At 31.8% G+C, this 22,065-nt stretch overlaps 1 protein-coding gene across 1 annotated transcript; it reads right to left on the bottom strand.

Moving 5' to 3' along the window:
• Positions 1–10,263: 10,263 nt before the first annotated feature.
• LOC129899501 (probable L-ascorbate peroxidase 6, chloroplastic/mitochondrial) lies at positions 10,264–21,860 on the bottom strand. Its single transcript, XM_055974492.1, has 12 exons — positions 21,591–21,860; positions 21,353–21,496; positions 20,186–20,306; positions 20,011–20,111; positions 19,846–19,933; positions 16,022–16,089; positions 15,861–15,947; positions 11,568–11,642; positions 11,400–11,477; positions 11,215–11,319; positions 10,818–10,879; positions 10,264–10,707 (listed from the first exon to the last, which is right to left on the bottom strand). Exons 1-11 carry the CDS (start codon positions 21,744–21,746, stop codon positions 10,865–10,867), a joined length of 1,038 nt encoding a protein of 345 aa, XP_055830467.1. The 5' UTR covers positions 21,747–21,860; the 3' UTR covers positions 10,264–10,707; positions 10,818–10,864.
• Positions 21,861–22,065: the final 205 nt, after the last annotated feature.

Raw genomic sequence — 22,065 nt, 5'->3', positions numbered from 1 at the left:
CGTGTCAGAACGTAACACTCGATCCAATTATGTGTCGGAACATGACACTTGATCAAATTATGTGCCAGAATTTGATACCCGATCCAAATATGTGTCGGAATATGACACCCGATCCAAGCATACCACAATCACAATTACATTTAGTATTTACAATATTTATATCACCAAGAACATATTCATCACAAAAACAAGCCAGCAAATGATCATTTCATACATAATCTAGCTTGTTTATACACATATACATATTATGAAGCAATTTAACAAGTATATGAAACACATATGAGAAACTAGACCATCACCTATCTCAAATTCACGCTTCAACAACCTTACAATGCAAGAACATTCCCTTTCTGAGTTCGTTTTTCTCGTTCTTGGTCTAGAAAATAATAAATACATATAAAGGATCAACATAATGACTTAACTATCATGAAATATAACACAATTCACACCCTAGGCCAAACCCATGATCCTAACCTCACTCTAGGGCTATTTTCCATTATAGTTTTTTTGTTCAAACCCTCCCCAATGATTACACACCATACTTTCTAGGTTCTAGGAATCAAAGTATGAATTTAGGGAGTAAAATTCTTACCTTAAGCATGGAAATCCATGAAAACTTGATAGAATTCGCCCTAGGTCGCCTCTCAAAGTCCAAGAAACTGATTTTAGATTATTTTTAGACTTTGTCACGATTTAAGTCGCAATCATCCCGCTCTGGAAGGACCCATTCCGCTCTAGCGGGAATAATCCCGCTCTGGTGGGATATGCGAAAACAATGAGCTCGGAGTAAGCCCCCATTTCACAGCATACCCCCTTCAAAGACTTATTAAAATATACCATTCACGCCAACTTTGATTCTGAAAGTTTTACTCGCTCGAATGTGATTCCACGAATCCGTAAATGCTCCGTATCGTCCTGATTATCAGCCTATCCAATCAAATTAGAGGTTTGACCTCTCATCATTCACATGATCACCCTAGACTTCATCCGACTCAGAATTCGTCCAAGACTGGCCTAGGCTAAGTTTTTCCAAAGTTAATACTCGAAGTTTTCTGGCCTGAAATTATTTCCATTGACCTATTTCTAACGATGGGGACAGGTCATTACACTACGTCTTTGTTTACTCATAAATATTAGACTAGCGACATTTTTTACTGCTTGTTTGGATGGTTATTATCTATAGTATTATATTATTTTATATTGATAAATTAAAGGAATAATTATTGTTATACCCAAAAAAAGAAAACTATTTACCATTATATACTAATTATACTCTGATGGTATCAAAAAGGGAGAGAAAGTGCTCTAGCAAAACAATTTGATACCATAAGAGTATAACATACTCTGATGGTATAATATATATTCTGATGGTCTAAAAAAAAACTGCTTGATACCAGAGTATAATATATTATACTCTGATGGTATCAAAGAGGAGTAGTGATGCTGACGATGCACAAAATTTAAAAGGAGAAAGTGGGGTAAAATGGTAAATAGTTTGGGTCATGAGTCTATTAAGGGTAAATAGTTTGGGTTGGGTCTAATTTGTGTAAATAGTTTCACAATTGGTCTATTTTGTATAGTTTTCCCTAAATTAAATATAATATTTATTTCGATGGTTATTTATAATTTAGAGTATTGTATCATTAAATTATTGTTACGTAACGATGAAAAGTTTTATTTTATGTAATAACTGATTTGGTGTGATCGCATTGCTGCCTTATTGTTTCTACTTATTTTATTATCTCAATCTTATTTTATTATTTACCTTATATTTTGTAATAATTTTATTCCGTAAAAAATACTTTTCTTGTAGACTTGTCCTTCAAACTGTTGATATATGACATTATATAATAATGAAAAATGATATAATCTATCCTTGCATTTATTAAAATATTGCACGAATATAATAGATACATTATTAAACAACATAGAACAATCATCCAAACAGGATGTTAAGAAGCAATAAATAAAAAGATAATTTTACAAACAACATTTCTGATTTCGTATTAGCACTTTTACAATTTCTTATCCTAATGAAATGTTTGACACTAGTTTAATAATAATACTTTTTTATATGAATTTAAAATTATAAAGAATTTTTCCAACATTGAAAATGGGTTTACCTATTCAAGTTTAGACTTTTGGACATAATAATCTAACAAATTAAAATTATAGTGAAAGTGGCATGGCATTGACCATTGGGTAAAATGTAAATATAGTACAAAACAACTTGCGATAATTTCACTTTTACTATATATTTTTATATAATGCACAAGTAAAATGAACTAAAAGAATAAAGTCTAGCAACATAATTATAGCAATGATCTGGTCTTAAATTATATGTATTATTATCATCGAATTAGTTCCAAATCCCTACTGAGAATCTGTGATTTCTTTTCAACTTTTTTCTTTGGGTTAAGTACTTCTTTTATTTAAATATTAAAAGATGATTCCCTCTCATCTGAATTCGTATTAGCACTTTTACAATTTCTTGATAAAATATTTGACACTAGTTTTAATAATAATACTTTTTTTATATGAATTTAAAATTATAAAGAATTAAGATAATGGCTTTTTCTGACATTGAAAATGGGTTTACCTATTCAAGTTAAGACTTTTTGACATGATATTCTAACAAATTAAATTCTATGGGAAATGGCAAGTCATTACATTTTTAGTATTATTTTTATAATTTAAAAGTTATAAATTTATGTGTATTATTTATTATATTTATATTAAAATTTTATGAATAAATTTATATTTTATTTCAAAGGCACTTAATTCAGGTAAGCTCGATACCACAAAGATGAATTCGCTCTTGTCTTTGATGGTTTTTTTTCCTTTTACGATTCTAAATTTATTTATGAGAATATAATGACAAGTGTATAACTTTTTTTTTTTATTTTATAATATTAAATCACCTAATTATGATGAATAATTTACATTAGGTGAGTACATAATGTTAAACAATTTGATGGAAAAAAAAGGAGGAGAAGAGGTACAATTTGAATTATACAATGTTGTTGACGTTTAAGTAGGGGTCTGAAAGGGCACTTCATGACATTTGATGATGAAATCCTTATTGTTTGTTGATTTAATTTAATAATAAACGACAAAATAGAATACTTAATAAACCAAAACCCCAAAAGAAGTTTTTTTTAAAAAAAAGCAAAAAAAGGATAATGAAACAGCAAGATCTGGGCCATATCAGGCAAATAAAGTATAGGAAAACTACACAAATTGTATTCAAAGTATTTATTGAGTTAGATTCAATTCAAATTATTTCTCACGGTTTAAATTATTTATCCGTTTGTCTTCCTTATTTTATTTAATGAACCATTGTTTTTTCATTCTTGATACCATTGGATTATCTATCTATTTATCTATCTATTTATCTATCTATTTATCTATCTATCTATCTATCTATCTATCTCTCTCTCTCTATATATATATATTTTAATGGTATCCACGTACCTTGATGATATCAAATAGTAATTAAGTAGTTTTTTCACTGAAATATTGTCTGTTATATATATATACTCTAATGATATCAATAAATAATTGATTAGTGTTCTTTTTAATATCATCAAAATATATATATACTCTGATGATATTAAATAGTAAAGTGAATTAGCAATTAAACAGAGAAAGGGTATGAAAATAAGGACATATTTGTTTGTAAATAGTGTTGGATACAAGTGTCCTTTTTCTTAAAGTGGAGTCTTGAAGCCTAGTATGTGGGCCAACAATAGTTGTTAATGGCATAGGGCCCACTCAACTTCAAGCCCAAATTTAGCTTTTTTTCAAAGCCCTATTTTGTCCATTTTATATGTCTTTCTTTGTAGTATGAGTTTTTAATGCTCTTTTATTTTTCGAGATTGGATTGATGTTCAGTCAACTTCTAAATAAGAGCCTGTTTGGATGGACTTTAAGTTGGTCAAAATCAACTTAAAATCCCTTTTTAGCTTTTGGACGTGTTTGCTTAATGCTAACTTTAAGCCATAAAGTTCTTAAAGTCAGTCAAAAATGAAAAGTTAGGATTCCTAACTTTTTTTTTAAGTGCTTAAAGTCATTTTTTTTACTATGGAAATTACTTTTATATCTCTTATATTTTAATTAAATTCCCAAACTACCCTTTTTATTCTTTTAACCCTAAAATTCACATTATTTTCCTCATTTAAGCACTTTTATCCAAACACTCAACTGTTTATTTATAAAAATAACTTTCAGCACTTTAAAGTTCTAGAAGCACTTCATACATAAAAGTTACTTTTTTTAAGCCTATCCAAACGGGCTTTAAGTAGATTGTTTTATTCAATTTTTTTGTATCATTGCAAGTCAATTAATTGATATAAAAAGTCTCATAAAATTCGTTTTCGTATTTTAATCGTAAATGTTTGTTTTTGGTTTCGATATGTCAATGTTTGGCTTTTAAAGGGTGGAGTTGTCACAATATTTTATTTTATTGGAGACAGACTTTATACATAACGTCAACTATCTATCTTTTTAATTTTCTTTTTAAGGAATTGTGGAGAAATCTTGTGAGTTGTGCCTCATGCTTCGTACTATGAAGAAAAGGAAAACAAAGGAAAGTTAATTGAAAAAAGAAGAAAGAACCTTTTTATAGGTCTTAAAACAATAATCAATTTTGTCACAAGGAATATAAATTTAGGCAACTTATATGTATAGTTTAGTCAAAATTATTTATCTATATGTTGAAATATTCAAAATCTGTACACTATATATATATATATTATACTTAAATATATAAAAATCTATATATTTACTAGCTATTTTGTAGACTAGATCATCCAAAAATATTAAATTGTAATTATTCCATAAAAATAAACTTGAAGGAAATATTTTCTCATTCAAACTTTTGTGGGGCTGACATTTTCTCTTCAATCAAATAAAACAAAAGAAACATTTGCTGCTCCTATTTCTCCTCTTTAGAGCAAGTGTTAAATCATTATTTTTACTTATCACATTTAGATCCCATTAAAAAATAATAATTGAAATAACTAATACTTAGTTTACTACACTATTCCAGCTAAGAGTAAAACATGAAAAAAAAAATTATTGTCTATTCTTGATATGTTAAAAGTGATAAGTAAAAGTAAAAAATTATTTTTATAATAGTGCACAAGTAAAAACGAATAGAGAAAGTATCTTCAAATGAAAAATTTACTTAAAATCTACTTGACTCTAAAATTTGATCATTTTAACATTCGCCCCCCCCGCCCCCTCCCCGGCCAAACCCAATCCCCAGAAAGATCAAATATTAATAGTATTTTCATTTATCCTCTAATATGATTCAAATTGAATTCATCCTATTGATTGATTGTTGAAGGTGCTCAATCGCTTGATGACCTCTAGTAATAATAACAATAATTGAAGAGCAAAATTTTAAAAGGTAGATGTTGGAAATAGACTCATTTGGTAAAACCAACAATGGTAGGAAGGAATGTGACATGTAAGTATATATGCACCCTTTGTAGAAACAAATTGAAGCAAAGAGGGAGACACCTACAATAAATATGGGTGGTTACCTTTCATTATCTATTGTTTGGAGTTCGTGACCACCAAACATGCATCTCCATCTAACAAATCATCTAAGATTCTTCGTCAAAGTTAGAATTGACTCTTCAATGAGTTATAAATGGGGAAATTTTCAAAAATATATGGACAAAAATAAAATATAACATTATTTAAATTATGATTGGAGAAAAATAGTATACATAACATATCAACTTTGGATAAAATTGTATAATAGTGAATGAAAAATATCTATGCACAAATTTGAATTAAATCGATAACAAACTCAAAATATACACTATATGGCATAAATGTTTTATATAGATTATTACTGAATAAGATTTTAAATATAAATTCAAGGTTTAAGTCAAAGCTATTGAATTCTGTCGAATTTGTAACTTTAAAGTTGGCTTCGCTCTTGGATAAGATTCTTTACTTATGATTAGAAATTTTGGATTTGAGCTTTAAGTATGAAAAAAAATCATCATAGAGGGCCCTTCCTTTTTTTTTTCTTCTTAATGAATCTTATGCCACATGAATTTGAATTAGTTAAAACATAACTAGCCTTTGCCCATAGATTCTAAATATTTTGAAGGAAAAAAACAAATTTGAGTAAGTTTGAATTGAAGTTTCAAAATATGTTTGACCATAGTATTTCAAACATATTTCACATTATTTTTTGAAAAACATAAAACATGTCTTATACCTATAAATTTTTAAAACTAAATAAAAAAATACTCAACTTTACCAAACAAACATACTTGCTAATTCTAAATTATGCAGAACCTTCGTTAATGATGTTCACTATCATAAATCATAATCTTATATACATATAAGTTTGACATAAAATTATTATTTTAATAATGAACTAGATAATACATTATTCTAAATTCATAACATGACATTTTAAAAAAAATTGTTAATAACACAATTACTAACTGCTACAATTTGTTAAGTACAATTGGTTAAGAATATCCATCAGTGTAAAAAATAATGATACCAACCATAGGAGATGAGATAACTCATATATTGACAAAGATTTGTAAATCAAACATTTTTTATATGTTACAAGCAAATATTACTCAATGTCGGAGATGAGAGACCTCATATATTGACAAGGATTAACAAATATGAAGAAAACACTCCAGCAAAAACATATTTGAAAGTAAGAGCACGTTTGGATGGGCTTAAAAAAAGTAATTTTTATGTATGAAGTGCTTTTAGAACTTTGAAGTGCTGAAAATTATTTTTATAAATAAGCAGTTGAGTGTTTGGATAAAAGTGCTTAAATGAGGAAAATGATGTGAACTTTAGGGTTAAAAGAATAAAAAGGGTAGTTTGGGAATTTAGTTAAAATATAAGGGATATAAAAGTAATTTCCATGGTCAAAGAAAATGACTTTAAGCACTTAGAAAAAAAAAATTAGGAATCCTAACTTTTCATTTTTGACTGACTTTAAGAACTTTATGGCTTAAAGTTAGTATTAGGCAAACACGTCTAAAAGCTAAAAGGGGGCTTTAAATTGATTTTGACCAACTTAAAGCCCGTCCAAACTGGCTCTAAGTTCATACAAATCAAGCAAAACAAATCTAAATAATAAATAGATTTTTTTTTATAACATATAAAAGTTTGGAGCAAATTTTAAAATTTAAAAAGAAATCAATAGTAATATAGTGGCCCAAAAATAGATTTTGGAATTTGGAAACTAGTTTCCTAAAAATTAGATTATTTTTATGGCCAAACGGAAATTTGACAAAAAAATTCCAAAGCATTAAAAAATAGAACATTTATGTAATTTTGATGAATAACTTAGCGACCTTGGTTTACTATTGTTATCTTGAGCCCGTTTGGATGAGCTTAAAAAAAGTAACTTTTATGTATAAAGTGCTTTTAGAACTTTGAAGTGCTGAAAGTTATTTTTATAAATAAGCAGTTGAGTGTTTGGATAAAAGTGCTTATGATGTGAATTTTAGGGTTAAAAGAATAAAAAAAAGGTAGTTTGAGAATTTAGTTAAAATATAAAGGATATAAAAGTAATTTCCATGGTCAAAGAAAATGACTTTAAGCACTTTGGAAAAAAAAGTTAGGAATCCTAACTTTTCATTTCTGATTGACTTTAAGAACTTTATGGCTTAAAGTCAGCATTAGGCAAACACGTCTAAAAGCTAAAAAGGGGCTTTAAGTTGGTTTTGACCAACTTAAAGCCAATCCAAACGGGCTCCTTATGCATACTCTATTTGGTGAATAAGGAACGAGATCCTTGAGACGCAAATGCGGATAATCTGTACAGATATGGGAGATTGCAGCAAAGAAGGAAATAGATTGCAGAAATAAATAAATAAATAAATAAATAAATAAATAAATAAATAAAGGAGTAAACGAAGAGAAGAAAGAAAGAAAGAAAGAATACAATAAAGTTCAAAAAGGAGTCAAAGTTTTCTTATAGGACGAAACTTCTTTTAAAGAAGGACTTATAGAAGGCCAAGTCCTATTCGAAGTAAAAGTTCTAGTCCGTGATATACTAGGGCATGAAAAATCTCCAACATATATGACATGAAGACCATTGAGAGCCGAACCTATTGCATATTCACAAAATTCATCACCTTGAGAGCAATAGACATTGAAGCAAAACTGCAGGACTTCGTCACAACAATACTGAAACCTGGTTCACGAATTGTGTTCGAGTCTATACTATTGAATATTGAAGTTTAATCAGTTAAAGACTAGGATTATTAGTCTTTGTTGAATTCACTAGTTGGAGTAAATTGGTGAGTTATTTTGTGTGATGTTTGGATAGTTAAAGACTATGGTTACTAGTCTTTGTTGAGTTGTTCTAGGGCTATTATTGAGTTGTAACAAATTTCTAGATTGAAAAGTGTAGTTGTGTAGGTGAGGTTTGTAACAAGAAGTAAGTTTGACTTCTTGGAGAATAGATAGAACAGTTTGAGTGAACTATGAGTTGAGGTACTTTAGTGAGTCCCGACACAATGTAGATCGTGAGCAAGGAGTTTTTACTCCCTTAAGCAAGGAGTTCTCAACAATAAATTTGTGTCTTGTTAATTATGCTATTTACTGCTAACTGCATTTTTAGAAATCAGGTTTTGAATACATGTAACATGATAAAATAGTTCTTTCACAAAATCTGTAATCAAACGGGTTCTTAATATGAATACCAGACATGAAGCGAAAAACCAAAAAGTGATGTACTTAGAACTTGATGTTTTAGATATGTGCACCAAACATGAAACATAAAAGAGGAGAAACAATAACACAGAATGAAGGGTTATGTCCATAGACCATACAAGATACAACCTGTCCCAACATGGAATTATAACATGGACAAAACATAAAGATAGATTGAGGTATGGCCCCGACAAGACAAAACAATTCAGGATATCGACACTCTTAACATTATTACTACAATTCAAAGGGAATTTGGGGAGCGAATCTAGAGTTCATAACAACACATCTCACTTATTAGCGCTCAAATTAATTTGTATGCATTTTTTGATTAATTTTATGAGGTATACATATATTACTTCTCATCAGCATAAATATTAATTAACTATGTGTTCATCAAAGCTTTGACAGATAAAACAAAATTACCTAATATTTTTATTTTTATTAAAATTTTAACTTAAAAACTCATAATTTCAAAACATATTTTAAACCATTAGATCTCGCCCAAATGATATATAATCGCATCAAATCTTCTGTCATATTTTAGCAACGATCTACGCTTATACCAAAGCATGCCAATTGATATACAACTCCATATGAAGATCGTATATAGTCATATTTCTGTAATTATTACCATTCGTAAGAATATTTTATTATAACGGACAAGTTTTTTTGTTTTCTTTTTTTAATTTTTTTTCATAATTTTCTTAGTAGAATTAATTTTCCGTAGAACTGAGAAGACAGGATAAAAGAAGCGAAAGAGAAGGGGGTCATGAGGATAATGTTGCAACTTTAAATTACAAGATAACACTTGAACATCGTTTAATTAGTAGTAACTATTTAATATCATCCCAACCACTTAATATAAAATTTGCTTCCCTCAACTTGAATGTTACTGTGGTTATGAGTAAAATACAAAATTACTACTAATAGAAGTTCAGTATTAGATGCTGGACAGGTGGATTCTATAATTTGCCTTTTGGTTGTTAAAAAAAATAATTTACCAAAATTGACAAATATAAATGCAAGTTATAATTTACTAAACATAAATAGATAGTTTACTTTTTAGTATAATACTTTGTCATCCGCTTTTGAGATATTAGCAAAAAGAAACTGGAGTTCTTATTCGGATAGTTGGAGTGAACATATTGTTTGTGTTTATGCAAGTACATTTTAGTGTAAATGGTAAGTTTAGTGCATGCATTGTGTTTAAGTTGGAAGAGAGAGTTATTAATATATACCGTTTGGCCATCTAGTTTACTAAGTATGGCAAAATACACTACATATACACTCGGTTGTATATTATATATATTTGTTAGGTCAAGATGAAAATAAACTCAGAAAACACAAGATTGTAGCTGTGCAATCTTAGTTCTGAAGTATAACGGGACTTTTTTCTTTAGATGACGATCTAATGGTTTCTATTGAGCTTTTGTAATATCATGTTTGGAATTGTTAACATCTGCAATTTGAATCGATGATTGAGTTTTGTTGTCCGAAATAGACAAAACTGTACGATCAGAAAAAGCCATAGAAGCAACAACAAAGTTTAAAGTAGAAAATTGCAGCTATTCCAGTCCTTATCAAGTGAATTTCAACGCAGCTAACTCGAGTAGCATGTACAAAACCAAGCAATATCGTGAGTGATTGCAAAATTTTCCCAAATCAAGAATGTGGAGTTGAAAACACAGAGCATATTTCCTATCATATCAGTCAAAAACACCTAAAATCCCGAGCAGAGTTGTCACATGTGCCAAGACCAATTAAAATCATGATATTTAGAAAATAGTTTGTCGGGAAAGGCTTCACTGGGCTACCCCCTAAAACTTCATATTCTGCTGGAATATTTCGGTTCATAGCATCCGGGAGATCTCTCTGCAATTCAAATGGGGAAGGCTCGTGGAGTTTATTTGTCTTCAAGTTTGAGTATTAGCTTGATCTTGTCTAATTAAAAGTAACGGCAGAAGTAGAGATGATAAGTTGTACTTAATCCTGCAGCAACCAAGAAAAATCTCGAGGAATTAAAATGCAAAAGTGGATGATAATTTTGACTAATATTAAAATAAATGACAAAGTAATAAGCTATTCAAGATGAACCTTACCGGTAGGCTGCCACAAACTTCTCTGGTTGACCTCGGGTGAAACTATTTTAAATGGAGAAACCCTATTAAAGCAATTCCAAACACATTAGCATCTTTCAATAATTTGCTAACTAAAATAATAGTCAAAAGGAATTGGATGAGTGACCAGTCTAGTGATGTATGCTTTATGTAAAGCCTGTATATTACCACATCAAAATAAGCTTATAGCACAAGCACATGGAAGATGGACACCGGGAGAAGGATGCAAAAAGCCCAAATAGTTACAAGAGCCAACGATTTTAGTTCATTTAAAAGGGAATCACTCATGATGAGTTTGTCTATTTTATAATAAGTCAAAGAGTGGGTTGGGGTGTACAACTCAAACAGTAGTATAGATGGGAAAAGTTTTCAAACATACCTGAGGAGGATCAAATTTAGCTCCAAGATTGCTCAGGCTAGCATGTGCTTCTGCATAATCTTTGAAAAATGCATCTTGATCTACAGCATACTTCTCTGCGTATTCCTGCAGGCACTTCAAATTGTCAATAGAAACAAATTTAGATTGTAATGATAGACTCATGAAGCTGTGGTATACTTCTCCACCTTAAATGAAGGATCTTCAAAAAGAACAGCATCTGTTGGCAAAACTAGCAGATCGTTGTCTCGTCTCTCTTTAATATCCTATACCAATAGTTTTAGGTGAAGAATGAGAACAAATAAGTCATGTAGTTTCTTCAGTCTTCTATATATATTAGAAGACTCACAAAGCACCTTAAAGTAGGAATTGTCAAATTTCAGCCACTGCACGGTCCATGATTGCCCTCCTGGAGCTCCTGGTCCATCTTTCTGCAATGCAAAATAGAACAGTTCAGGCACCAAACTCGTCAATGTTGCAGAAATCAGCTTTCACAATTGGTAATTGCACAGAGGAAAAATGTGAATATCTGGTTTTCTTCAGGATCTCTAAAGCAAAATCACCATGTCGTAGAGGAACACATCAAGTCAAAAAGAGAAACATGAGAAAAATATAGAGATGTCAAACGCAATGCTGCCACATCATTGTCATTGGTATTGGAATACTACTATGCATTCAGAATTTAAGTTCCTCTCTAATTTTCAAAATGAAAGTTAACTCGCCTAAATTGTAAAAATAAACCAAATGAAACAAAGAGTGAATTGTTGCCGGCAAAAAGAAAATATCAATGAATGAGGATGACGGAAAGGAGGTGCTTATAGATAAAATCAACATTGAAACTGAGATTCTTGATCTCATGCTAAATATTTCTAAGTTCTAGAATTTGTTAATCATAAAACGTATTCTTGAAGAATACACTGGTTGAATTAGAGGGAGGAGGCAAAACCGGCAGCAATTATCAGGGAAAAGATACGACATCACAGGAACATAATTTTCACGAGGAGATCAACAGAGAGCATAGCCAGTTCCTGCATTTGCTGGTTATGCTCTCTGTTGATCTCCTCGTGAAGATCAACGAATTGTTTGGCAGCTTTCTTATCTTTTTATTTGATGAGTTTATTTCAAATTCAGATATTTCTTGTCAAAAGAACTTGTACAATTAATTCTATGTAGATTTTTTTTTTTGCTAATCTACTATAGGAAATATAGTTTTCTCAACATAAGAGCATCAATCCAATAGTATGTTCGACATAGTTCATAGATCTGGTCATTAGAACTAAAAAATATCTTACGAAACTCATGCCAGGAAATCATGTGTTTTGACAATATAGTTGCATGAACACCTAATTGTTTTACCGAACTTGAGTTTTACACCTTTATTAGCGTTCAAATATTTTCTAGGGTTAATCTTGACTTTTTAACTTCAATTTCATTTTTTAGTTGGTTTTTATTTGAGAAAATTGTAAACCAATAAAATAGTCGTGTTTTTTATATATAACTTTGTTTTCATTTGCAAAAGAAAAAAATTAATAAAAAATATTTTCCTTTGACTTTTTCCTTAAGTCTAGCCTTTTTAAATATATTTTTCCATTCTAGAATTATTACAACATACCCACTGTAATCCCACAAATAAGGTCTAAGGAGGGTAGGATGTACAGAGACCTTATCCCTACTTTTGTGGGGTAGAGAGGTTCTTTCCAGTTGACCGTTGGCTCAAAAGTAGCATTTTAATTATTAACAAAAGAACAATTAGAAAAATCCAAAAATTGGGACCAATAAGAACTTGTCAGTTGGAATATCCATTTCTGTCCAATTCAAAACATATTACACAGATTTGATTCATATGCCAATCTTTCTCCCCAAGCTATTTATTCTTATTCAATACATAGGGGTCTTTTGGGAATTGTCCACAAAAAAAGGATACACTTAGACCTAAACCTTGACAATATAAAAACTACGGCCTAATTTTTTTGCACTCAATTAAGATTTTAATCTTAATCATTCAACTCTTAGTTATGAAGAGCCTATTTGGAGTAGTTGATAAGCATTTTTAAGTGCTTAGACTAATTTAATAAATAAGCATTTACGTGTTTGGATACAAGTATTGAAACTGTTAATAAGAAAATTGTGTTTGGTAAAAAGCGCTAATAAGTTGTTCTTTTGTTAGAATGACTAAAATGCCCTTAAATTTTTTGCAAGAAATTATAAATTCAAATATTTTATCATGCAAATAAAAGAGGAATGACAAATATGGAGTGAAGAGGAAGTTCTGGGCAAAAAATATTAAAGACAAAATAGTAAATACTTGGTCAAACCAAAAGTGTTTATAAGTTGAAAAGTCATAAGTTGGTGGATTATAATACTTTGTTGTTAACCAAATGCGTAGGTAAGTTAAAAAGTGCTTATAAACCAATTTGACTAGCTTATAAGATAAGAGGGTGTTTGGCTCAACTTATAAGCTGGTCAAATTGACTTATAAACACTTTCTAGCTTATTGATGCAATTGGTAAACACCAAAGTACTTATAAGCCCAAATCCGCCAAAAGTCATAAGTTCATCATTCCTAACTTATGATTTTTCAGCTTATAAACACTTTTAGTTTGATCAAGTATTTTACAATTTATCCTTAATATATCTTCCTAATTTTCAAAATATCTTTCCCAAAATAAAACTCCTAACTTCCTTTTTACTATGTATGTGTCATTCCTCCTTTTCTTTACAAGGAGACTTTTAAATTTATAAATTTTTGCAAAAATGTAAAGTTTTTTTTTGTCATTCTAACAAAAACCAACTTATCAACACTCTTTTACCAGACACACAACTATTTATTAGCAGTTTCAACACGTCTATCCAAACAAGTAACTGCTTATTTAAAAAATCAATTTCAGTACTTAAAAATGCTTTTCAACACTTGAAGTTTATCAGCTAATCTAAACGGGTTTTAAGTCCATTAGTTTTTTAGGTCTGAATCTTAATCACTCAGATATTAATCATAAAGTGTTTTTTTAATGATTTACAACCACTTAATATTTCTTAATAGGTTTGAATGATTAAGATTTGTAACAAAGTCTTAATATCACTAAAGTATCTATCCAAAAGTTTCTACAAAGATGACAACTCAGACTCTCCAAAGTACTGCCACACTCGTGTAGAATCCTCCAAATGCACTACTTTTTGAAGATCCGACGTGCACTTGTTGACATTTTAAAGAATCTGAGAAACACAGGAATTCAGTTCACCAATTCACCTCTACAACCATCGCCCACCGTTAACAACTACTATCGTTGTCGTCCATCATTATCAACTATCACCACCCCACCACCCACAACCATCAATCACTATAATAAGTTGTCAGCATCACTAGCCATCATTCTACCATCATCACTACCGACCATCATCATTATTCATCACCATCATTAGCTACCAATATCATACACCATAACCATCAACATCTTCACCAACTATAATTATCAACCACTACTATCCACCACAATCACCACTAGCTACTACACACAACACCATCATTAGTCAATATCATCCCCAATTGGCACCCATAACAACCACGGCTAGTCATCACTGCCACTAACCGCCATATAATCTTTTAAAAATATTTTCTTGATATAGTATTAGATTAATTTTTTTAGTCAGGGGTCTATTGAAAACAACCTCTCTACCCCACAAAAATAGGGGTAAGGTCTGCATACATTCCGACCGCCCTCAAATCTCACTTGTGGAATTACACTAGATATGTTATTATAGAAGCAGTATTAGATTAGTTTAGTAGGGAAAACAAGTTCCAAAAGAAGCATTCCACATTGATTGTTTTCTCCACACCCTCCATCACACCTCATCTTACACTAGTTATGTTGTTGTAGCAGTAGTATTAGATTAATTTAGTAGGGAAAACAAGTTCCACAAGAAGCATTCCACATTGATTGCGTTCTCTTCACCCTTCATCACACCTCATCTTCATGCCCACCCTAGGTAGACCCCATCCCCACCACCCCTACATCCCATAATATTTATCTAAGATTATATACAAATGTTTTAGGATAATATTTTTTGCTTACAACCGAACACAAGAAAATAAGTAAAAAACTCATTTGTTTTCTTGAAAAATATTTTACTTCGTTAGGAACACACCATTAAAGAAAAGTTCAAGGGAAAAAAATTGTAAAAAAAATTCTTTTGCTAATGAAAACAAAAGTTATATCTAAAAGAGTGACTATTTTTGTGATTTACACGTTTGTTGAATAAAAACATACTAAAAATAAAATAAAAGTTAAAAAGTCAAGACTAACCCTAGAACATATTCAAATGCTAAAAAAGGTGCAAAATTTAAGTTGGGTCAAAAAATAGGTGTTAACAAGTTGAAACTTGACATTTGGCATAAGAGGAAGCGTCCATGTATAGTAAAGCATTTATAATCACCTCCTATGCACACATATCAACACGGAAAAGCATTGTGACTTCAAAAAGTGCCTTTCTATGTTATGCTTCTCATTCAACCAAGTCTTGACTAATATTTTTGAAATAGTATGTTACCGTTCTCAAAAAAAAAAGTGAAATAGATTTCCTTACTTAAAAAGAATGCCTCAAGCCTCAACTAGTTGATAACTAATACAAACATCAAGTTAAAGGACTGATACCGTATATTTTGTTTCTGTCTTGCCCCAACCACTACGTTCAGGTCTTGATCTCCCCAAAGTGTGAGCCCCAGAAAGTGCAACAATTTCCTGAAAACCAAAATCTGACTAACATACTGCAAGAGATTAAATCACCAAGGAATGAATTTGTAAGCATATATTACCTTATCATTTAGTCCCATCCTGTAGAAGACATCACGCAAATGAGCAGCAGGGGAAGGGGGACCAGCATCTAGTGTCATCAAAACTGAGTTAGTTGCAAATATAAAATAAAGGGGAAAGGTTCAAATATGTCAACGAACTTTGAGAAAAGGCTCATGTATGCCATCCGTTAAAAGTTTGACTCATTTATGCCATTTTCGTTTGAGAAAAGGCTCATCTATGCCATTATTTGTTAACTGAAATGGCATAGATAAGCCAAACTTTTAACGGATGGCATACATGAACCTTTTCTCAAAGTTCGATGACATATTTGAACCTTTTCCATTTTAACTAATAATTTAGTCACAAATAATGGCATGGATGAGCCTTTTTCTCAAACGAAAATGGCATAAATAAGCCAAATTTTTAACGGATGGCATAGATGAGCCTTTTTTCAATGTTCGATGGCATATTTAAGCCTTTTCCCTTAAAATAAAAGGGACACTGCTCCTTGTTATAAGATACTGTTAATTATTTAAAGCATAAGGGTAAGGCTCTGAAATATTAAAGGTGAAGACAAGCAAACTCAAAATAACGGGTCATCTACTCATACCTAAGTTGCTTGGACTCGGGTGCGGGTGTCCGAAACGGATGCGAATCCAAGAGTCGGATTCGGCAAAATCTAAATTTTAAGATTCGGGGATACAAATCCGAGTATGGATACGAGTGCGAAAATTCGACTAAAAAATATTCAATATTATAAAAATATAGTTATACAGATAAAGATATTCTTCCTCTTAGAAAAGAAAAATAAAGTCATTCAAGACCTTCCACCAACTCAACTCTACTTACAGATCATTGCTACTGTCTACCATAAGTCGGAACACAACCGCTTGGTTATTTAGCATCTCTCTGTTTAGCTTGGAACATAAAGCAACGAATATTGACCAATAGGAAAAGTATCTTGGTCAAAGTATCTGATGTGGGTTGACTGAATCCCACACGTATCCCGCACCCGAAAAAATATATCAGATGTGGGTTGACCGAATCCCACACGTATCCCGCACCCGCACCCGCAAAAATGAAGTGTCCGTGCAACTTAGACTCATACAACAAAATTCAACTGCGGATACATGTCCCCTCCAACACGAGAGTTGAATACTCAGATTAAGCATTATGAATGACATGAAAAATCATCTAAGATCAGAAGATATAAAACATGCTGGAAAAGAAAGTTGTAAGTTCTACACAAATGACACCAAAATCATCTTAACCCAGTACATCACCAAAGAACCACAAGCTTGTACGACAACTACACCTGAGGTCGGCATATGAATTCTTACTAAAATAATTCACTCTACGTGGAACCAATTCATCCAACAGTCACTAATCTGGTTTTATCTAACACTAGAGGTTTTCTTTATTTTCTACTAACATAGAAATCTCTTGAGAAATTAAAAAGGCTCCTACCAACTCTAGGCCTAATGTAAGCACTAAGCATAACATCATGACTAAGCCTTAAACCCAACTAGTCGGTGCTGCCTATATGGATCATTTGCTTCCATTTATCCTAGATTTTGCTAAATTTGCATGAATTCTGAGATATTGACAGCCTTCTGTAACAACCCTCTTTCATGTTATGCTAGGTCTATTTTGTCCATTTTTAACACCTTTGATTGTCATGGTTCACACCTACAAACCGATGCATTTGAAGGTCTACATAGCACATGATCAAACTATTTAAATAACCTTCTCTCATTTTATTTGGTGTGGCTGTGCCACTTAAGTGTGATCCTTTGTGATTTTGTCTAATTTGGTCCGAAACACATCTATCTGAGAATTCCTATTAGGCAACACTCATTTTGTGGATATGTTGGACTTAGAGGCCCCACTTCTGCTGCAATATAACATTGTTGATCTTCTAACTATACTAAACCCTCTGTCCCACTTTATGTGGCACGCTTTCTTTTATATTTTGTTCAAAAAAAATGATACACTTCTATATTTAGAAAAAGATTTAACTTTAAATTTCTCATTTTACCTTAACGACATGATTATATTGTGGTAAGTGTCTTTGACATCTTTTAGACCAAAAATTTCAAAAATACTTCTTTCATTCCTAAATCTTATGCCCAATCAAACACCACCACCACATAAATTAGAATAGAAGGAGAATAAAACTTTTCTTTCACTTTGGTAGGTATCCTCTGATCTTATCACTCCTCCATATCAACCATCTAATTTTATTTTTGTGTATTATATCTTTATCTATCATACCATTCTACTTAACATACATTATATATATCTAATTTTCGGAATTTAGACACCAAAGTACCTTCTAATCTCACCTCAACTTCGCTCACTCTTATGCTGGCTAAACGTGGGGTGCATACACCCTGTCTTCTACTTATCCTAAAAGTGTTATTCTCTTAAGTGTTTCTCCATAGTGCAATCTTTTGGTTGATACCCTCATTAGCTTAGTCATTTAACACTATTTTATACCAGGAAATCTCATCTTGTATGCCATCCATAATTAGAGTAAACAAGTACGATATCAATTTAGATCACTAGTGAGAATCCATGATAATGATTTAATGAGAAACTCCTCTAAATCTCCCCCCCCCCATACTCAACTCGTAACTTCTCCTTCATAGATATCCTTTATGGTATTTATATGTGTGATATGATTTCTTCTCTTCTCTAATACACACGGACTTGTGTCAAGTAAATATTACAGATTCAATGAACAAAGACAAATCTGTCAAAGCTATTATTTTTTGATATATAAAAGTAATAACAAAGGTTATGTACGTCAAAATAGCCATTTAGCACAGTAGCAAACTAAATTCTATAAGTTCTCAGTTGTTACTATAATATGCAAAACCCAATCAGAAAAGAATTGAACAATTTCAAAAAGTTCCTGTCGCATGATGTGGAACTATTGCAACTATGTATTATGGTGATTGAATATAAATTTAAGTTATTTCTCTATCATAGTGACAATTTTGTGTTTTGTGAAGTGAATATGTTTGAAACTTCAGAAATTATTGTGGTTTGTGAAGTGACTGTTTGTATCCTTCAGAAATTAAGTGTGAGTAGTAAGGATCATAAATCTACCTGTGTCTTCTTAGAGATTACAGCTATGCTATTTGAACATTATGCTTCTTGTTTTTTTTTTTTTTTTTGAGGGGGAGGGGGGATAAGGTAAACATTATGCTTGTAGTTAATTTGATAATTATAGCTGAATTTTCTCTACAGAAAATTTAACAAGTCTGTCAAATTGCCCTCGCATCTGTAAGGTAACATGGTGTTATCCCAATGTCTCTATAGACCTAGGAGATAACCCTCTTCGTCCTCTTTGATCCCTATATAAACACTCACACCATCTCTTTTGCCCTTACATCTGTAAGGTAACATGGTGTTATCCCAATGTCTCTATAGACCTAGGAGATAACCCTCTTCGTCCTCTTTGATCCCTATATAAACACTCACACCATCTCTTTTGTATCTCTAGCACTTGATGAAGATTAAAAGTATTAGCAGAAATAGACTGTATCTTTTCTTATAACTAGAAATCTACGAGAGGCAGTGGAGCAAGGTTCAAAACTCGGTGGATAATGAGCCCGCCCCCCCCCCCCTCTCACTTCTCTAATTAAATACCAAGCTTTTGTCTTCAGTAAGGTTCGAACTTGTGATGTGCGCCTAAACTACCATCACGCACTGCACCCTTGGCATTCTCCTTATTTATCAAAAAAGAAAAAGAAAAATAACAGTATAGTTCCAAAGTTTTTTTTTTTTTATTGAATCAAGAACAAAGTTCAAATGGGTGTAAAATAACAAATCTCACCAGGAAGCCTTCCTTCTTCCGGGCATTGCTCAGGTACGGACACATCCATCCTCCCATATTTCATTGGAATTTTGGGGCCCCCAGCCTCCTATTGTTTTGAAATAAACCAATTAATGAGTAAGCTAATTTTATTTTTAATACTGAATAAGAAAGGAAAATAATTACCTCAATGGCGGTTGCACTGGCCAGCTGGAATAAATCTGCATAAGTCACACCAGAATACTTCTCCTTGATAGGCTGGAGAAGTTTCAGTGCATTTACAAGTCCTGGGTTGCTAGCTTGTCAGACTAACAAAGAAAAGAAAGTCAGCAGAATTTGTAACAATGGAGTAAGGATTTACCAGCATTGGCTCCATGTTTCAGTTCAACTTCGAATCTTAAGCTTCCATTAGCTCCACCTCTTTGTGGCCACTCCTGAATATTCTTGTTGTAAGTACCAGCATCGTGCCAGCCCAAACGAACCTGGAACCATTTAGAAGTGTTAAACTGTGTTCTAGATTTCTCCCAGGGGCATTGGTAAACATAGTAAAACAAACTTGAAATGAACTCCTTTAATTTAGCCAAATGCATCACAATGAATAGCTAATGTCATAATAGAGTGCATCATTCTTTGAAGTGAGTCATACACAGAGAGATGGACAGATATTGAGGGAACCTCAGCTGCTCAAAAGAACAGAAACAGACAAAGACAGAGTCGGGAAAAATGACCATGTATGAAAACATGATACACAAGTTACAGAGAGACCACAAATATATTACTAAATGAGTACAACACAAAACCTACAAGTTGTGCCAAAATTCTGTAGTTCACTGACCAAACAACTCATGTTATCATTGTGCTGGCATAAATGAGGAAATTCAGTACACAATTATCTGTATGCAAACCAAACAACTGTAAGGAGATCTGTAAAGGATTTCTTTGTCCTGCCTTTCACTAGTAGAATCTCAAAGGACTGACAGGTAGTATATAATGACAAAGCTTCATTTGTTCGAAGCACTCATCCAAGCTTCATTGTATCTACAAGGATATTTAATTTCATAATAGAAGTGGACATTTACAACTATTTTTAGGTTGGTCTAAACCAGCTGCAGTGTAGCTGATGTAACTTTGTTCACTCTCTTATTCGTCCTACTCCCTCATCTTTAGTAGTGAGGGAGATAACGTCAAGAAATAAGATAAGTAACATATATTTGAGCATAAGACATATCAATTTAGCTCAATCAATGCCAAAAGTTGGCTGATGCCTCATTGAATGGTTAGAGGCATTTGCACGGAGCTTTTATTTTCTGATTTGGAGTCTGTGTCTCATGTTTTGAATCAACTGTCAATAACAGCTCTTGAAAATTTTATTCTTCTCTAGGTATTGCCATTAAAACAAACCATGTCGATGAAAATTGGCAAGTTCATTAGTTTACACTTTGCAGGTGATGTATTCAAGTTCGTTCATTTACAGGTTTATTCATATTGAACAGTTCTGGTAAACTACCAAAATAGATCAAAAGTTTACCAAAATAGGATGACAAAACTTAGCCTTCAGCAGCTCTTTGATGTCCTCTCTGGCACTTTTCAACTGATCGGGATCAGAGGCAGCGGATTTAGACGATGCTACAGTACTGAAACTTCCACTTGATACTCGAACCAATGATTGCTTCTACAAAAAACAACAATCGGGAGAAAAACATCAATAAAATGCTAAAAATACAATTCAAAATGCGTAATGAAAAGCGAAGGAAGCATTGAACAACCTGGTAGCGAAACACATGGGATAAAAGAGGAGATGACTTGGGGCACTTTAGAGGAGACACACAAGAGGATGAAAAATAGAGTCTGGTAGTAGTTGCGGAGACGGTAATTCTGGCGGAGAGGAGGAGACGAGAGGCGGCGCCGGTGAGAGAAGCCATTGAAGAAGAAGGTGCTGGTGAAGTGAGAAAAAGATCAAAGAGCCAATGGTTGCGTTTGCTTTTTTTAAGAAAATAAATAAATTAGGTAGTGGGAGTGTGGTAACAGTTTAGCTTCTGTTAGGCCATGGAACCGACCTTCGCATATTTATATATATATATATATATATATATATATATATATATATATATATATATATATGTTTGTATAATCACTTAAAAATATTTTAATTATATTTCATAACTATAGTTTATTAATTATAATTTGTAGCTATCGTTATAGCAGTATTTGTATAATTCACGCAATATTTATATATGTTTA

Source organism: Solanum dulcamara, chromosome 8, assembly GCF_947179165.1.
Source record: "Solanum dulcamara chromosome 8, daSolDulc1.2, whole genome shotgun sequence".
Taxonomy (NCBI): domain Eukaryota; kingdom Viridiplantae; phylum Streptophyta; class Magnoliopsida; order Solanales; family Solanaceae; genus Solanum; species Solanum dulcamara.
Note: the sequence above shows the minus strand (reverse complement) of the source record. Positions and strands in the feature narration are given on the sequence as shown.

Excerpts from the sequence above, each read along its gene's own strand:
- LOC129899501 (XM_055974492.1), bottom strand. The coding sequence starts at position 21,746 with ATGGCTTCTCTCACCGGCGCCGCCTCTCGTCTCCTCCTCTCCGCCAGA. Across the intron at positions 20,307-21,352 it reads AGTTTTGTCATCCTATTTTG|GTTCGTTTGGGCTGGCACGA; the intron begins GTAAACTTTTGA and ends AAATGGTTCCAG. Across the intron at positions 19,934-20,010 it reads CCAGTGCAACCGCCATTGAG|GAGGCTGGGGGCCCCAAAAT; the intron begins GTAATTATTTTC and ends TCAAAACAATAG.